The sequence below is a fragment of the Capsicum annuum genome, chromosome 9 (assembly GCF_002878395.1).
Source record: "Capsicum annuum cultivar UCD-10X-F1 chromosome 9, UCD10Xv1.1, whole genome shotgun sequence".
In the NCBI taxonomy this organism is placed as follows: Eukaryota; Viridiplantae; Streptophyta; class Magnoliopsida; order Solanales; family Solanaceae; genus Capsicum; species Capsicum annuum.
Window position 1 is genome coordinate 35,331,982 of NC_061119.1, and position 4,077 is coordinate 35,336,058.

At 34.7% G+C, this 4,077-nt stretch overlaps 1 protein-coding gene across 1 annotated transcript; it reads left to right on the forward strand.

The window, feature by feature from the left end:
- The first annotated feature begins 2,415 nt into the window (after positions 1-2,415).
- On the forward strand, positions 2,416-3,852 carry LOC107842122 (zinc finger protein 10). The gene has a single exon (XM_016685899.2). It carries the CDS (start codon positions 2,640-2,642, stop codon positions 3,468-3,470), a length of 831 nt encoding a protein of 276 aa, XP_016541385.1. The 5' UTR covers positions 2,416-2,639; the 3' UTR covers positions 3,471-3,852.
- The last annotated feature ends 225 nt before the right edge of the window (positions 3,853-4,077 follow it).

Here is a 4,077-nt window from a genome sequence, read left to right on the forward strand (position 1 = left end):
AACAATATCCAAATGTTGGTCTATAGAAGTGTACATAGAACTATGTGGTCTACGAATAATCAGGAGACCAATCTATGCACTTCTGAAGGTGTAAGTCTACGGTAGACCAAGAGGGTCGATGGACCCTCAAAGCACAAGTATATTTTTTACATGGATTTGACATTGGTCAACATTAATGGCAGTCTATTAAGTGTCACCAACAGTTCTAAATTGTTTGTTTAACCACCCCTAAATCATGTGATTATGTGTATAAACCTTTTTTTTAATTTAATTATTTTCTTTCAACACCCCAAAACTATGTGATTATATTTTTAAACTTTTTAAAATTAACTTATTTTCTTTAACCAGCTCTAAAACACGTGATTTATCTATTTAAATCTTTTTAAATTTAATTATTTCCATTCACTAGCCCCAAAATATTTTATTATTTTTTAAAAATTTTTAAAATTTAATTATATTCTTTCTCCAACCCCAAATTATGTGATTATTTCTTGAAATCTTTTTAAATTTAATTATTTTCTTTCAAACTACAAGCTACTCATGGGCCTTCGATTCATATAGTCTACCATCGACTACTATGTTTGATCGGAGACAAAGTCTAAAATCGACGATAGACTATTTATATGATCTATATTTACAGATGTATTCACTACAGATGCACACACAAAAAATAACAATAAACAAAAAGATACAAACGAAACCTTAAAATAGAAATACTTGTATTAAACTTTGTTCACTGCACAATCATAGGAATTTTACATGGGAAACATTGGCGCATCGGCCAAAACAACCGAAATAAGAAAACAACAAAGAAGCTTTCTTCTAACAACAATCCTACAAAAAGGCTTCTTCTACAATGAATACAAAATAAAAACTTATAAACATAAAACAAAACAAAAACTAAAAAACTTATTTCAGGGGATGCTGGGGGTGATGTAGTCAGGACCTCGTCCATTATCGTTTGAACGTCATATCACTCCACGGAAATGAATCTTGAACAAGATGGCACGGACAAGGGATCATTATCCCCATCATCACTATTTCTCCCACTTCCTTCGCTATCTTCACTGTCACCACTAACACTGCGCTTGGCAACATCTTCACCAGAATCAACGTGGTCGCTTATCTCCTCTAACTCTGAATCTGATTCGGACACTAACTCTTCAATTTTCTTTCTTTTTAAGACATTTTCAATTGCCTCAGCTTTTCTTTTTCTACTGCTACCAACAGAATCAGAAGCGGTACCGGTTTTGCGCTTAGGAAGGATAACTTTTTAACCATTTTCAACACAATCTACACCTGCAGAACAAATCTTCCATTTTCAGTTCATAGACCACAAGTCTATTAACAGAAATAACTCAATGCTCAAATGAACGCCCCCCACAAAAATTAAGAAATACCCCACAATTAAACAGTTCACTACACAAGCATACAATAACTAAACCAAAATCCAACATGCATTATCAAAACACAACAATAGCTAAAAATCAAACTAGTGCACTTAATCAAACTAATTAACTATTAATCTTTTAATTTTCATTATTTCAGCAATCATATTTTAAAAAAATTTCATACGTCTAAAAATTGATTTCAATCTAGGGCATTCTCATTTCATAGACCACGGGTCTATGGATAGACCACGGATCTATGGACAGAAACAGACAGGTCACTGTTTAGATCAAAATGCCAAAATAACTCTTCAAATAGCAATTACCCCACCATTCAACACTTCGTTGCTAAAAAAAATCACAACTAAACCAAAATTCCTAAACAAAAGCTTCAAAATTCAACATCGTGATCAACGAAAAAATCTATCAAAAATGCCGCATAAAACCTCAACTATTTCTTCAAAATCAAACTCATGACCTATAAAATTCTCATTTTTTAACTACTTAATCAACCAAATTCGAAAAAAAATTCCTACATCAGTACTAATCGATTAGCAAAGAAAACGGTTTAAATGGATCTAGAAATGATCGAAATTTGATTTTAACTAACCTTACAAAGCAACGACGAGCCCTTACCAGCTGGAGAAGAAGAGGAAAAGAAAATGGCGTTTTTGGGAGCAAGAGATTTTAAAACGGGAGTTGGAAGAGAATTGAAGAGGAGAGAGAGGGGGCTATTTCTGAAATTGAAATAAGTGGAGAGTGTTAGGTGTATTATATTAAATTTGTACAGTTGTAAAAATGATGAATTGGTCCTTTGGCCCACGTATGGGCCCCACTTTTTCTACTTTTTCCTACTTTTTACATCGTAAATCTAAAAAATAAATCAAAAAGAAATTAAGTGGGCATTTGGCAAATTAATTTTGGTTGCCAATTATTCCCCCTTCCCCCCCCCCCCCAAAAAAAAAAAGGTAATGCACAGTATTAATGTAGGTCTTCTGCTACTGTTTCTATATTTGAAGGCCGACTAAAAACCAAAAAAAGTAGCTGCATGAGAGGGTCTCTAGAGTACCCACCACTCCACCTTCCTCCTCCCTAACTTAAACAACTTTTGGCTCAATATCATCCTTTTGATGTATTCATCTATTCCCTATAATATTATTCTCTTGCAGCTTTTCTTCTCGTCAAACTCTTGGCGAATAGGACAATAACAACTCTGTGATTCTTCGTTTCATAAGAATATTGTTAGGTGAAATGGAACAAGCAAAATATTGGATGAGCGCGAAGCGCAAACATGACATGATATTATCAAACAATCATTCAACATATGGTGATTCGTGGGAGGAGCAAGCTTTTGCTGAAGATGCAGCTGGAGCTCTTGGAGGGTGCGTATGGCCACCAAGATCTTATACTTGTAGCTTTTGTAGAAGAGAATTCAGGTCAGCTCAAGCTCTCGGTGGCCATATGAATGTTCATAGGAGGGATAGAGCAAGAATGAAACAATCTCCTCCGTCTAATAATCCATCTGGTCATGATCATCAAGTATTTGTTCCTCCTCCTCTTACTCATCATCATCACAATAGCCATCTTCAATACCCTTCTCAAATTCATACCTTTATGTACAAACCTAATCCCGACTCTGACTCTGGAGCTCAAATTAGGGTTTCGTCTCAAAGGACCTTAGCAACCCATCATCATTCTTCCTTTTCATCAATTGTCCAGGAAGAAAACAAGAACAAGTTGTCATCACCTCCTTCTTCATGGTCAAACTCGGTGGCTGACAAATATTCTTCTCTCTCAAATGTGAAAAATGATGATGAGAAGAAGTTGAAATCTATAGATTTCAAGAAAGATCCAGAGAGTAATCTTGAAGTCATGATAGACTCCGTCTTTAGGGCAAAACAAGACCATGTTGAGGAAACTGCTACCTGCAAAAGAAGGAGAGTTGAGGAGACTAATAGTATTTCACTTGCAAATCTCTTTCCTAAAACAAGTTCATCAATAGAAAGATGTCGTCCACAATCAGAAGCACTTGAAAGGATCCCTAGTGCCATAGAGGAATTGGATCTTGAATTGAGGCTTTGAACATTCTAAATTAAGGTGAAGTGAATTTCAAAAAAAAAGTTACTACTCTTATGACAACAGCAACTTGTGATCTCTTGCTGATCATTTCTTTCTGTGTGTTTCACTCTTCCTCTCCTCTTTCTTTCTTTCACGTTTTCTGATTCTTAAGCTAAACTTGAAGAGTGTAAGAATGACTTAAGAGTTAAGATGTTATGAAAGGCTTCAAATATTTCTCTAAGCATGAGAAAGGTCTCTTGTCAAATGTTTTGAGTGTGTAACTTAGATTTATGGATTTTATGCTAATTTGCATAGGTGTCTCCAAGAAAGTTAACACAACATGATCGATGAATTCTAGGTGTCTAGACGAAGAATTTGTCGATTTCTCAAACCATGATGTATTAGTGTGAAGATATAATTAAGTGAATACAAATGTAGTATTCTTTCTAGTTTAAATTTTTAGATGCGATGGACACACTTCAATAGTTACAAACTGATTGATGATTGCTAGAAAGTTAAAACAAGAAGTTTAACTTTTGGTTAAACAAACAAGCTAAAGGGTATATTTAGGGCTGCCTTTATTTCTTGTTCTCTTTTCCTTTTAAGAGTCTCTTGAATGCACGAAGTGTAT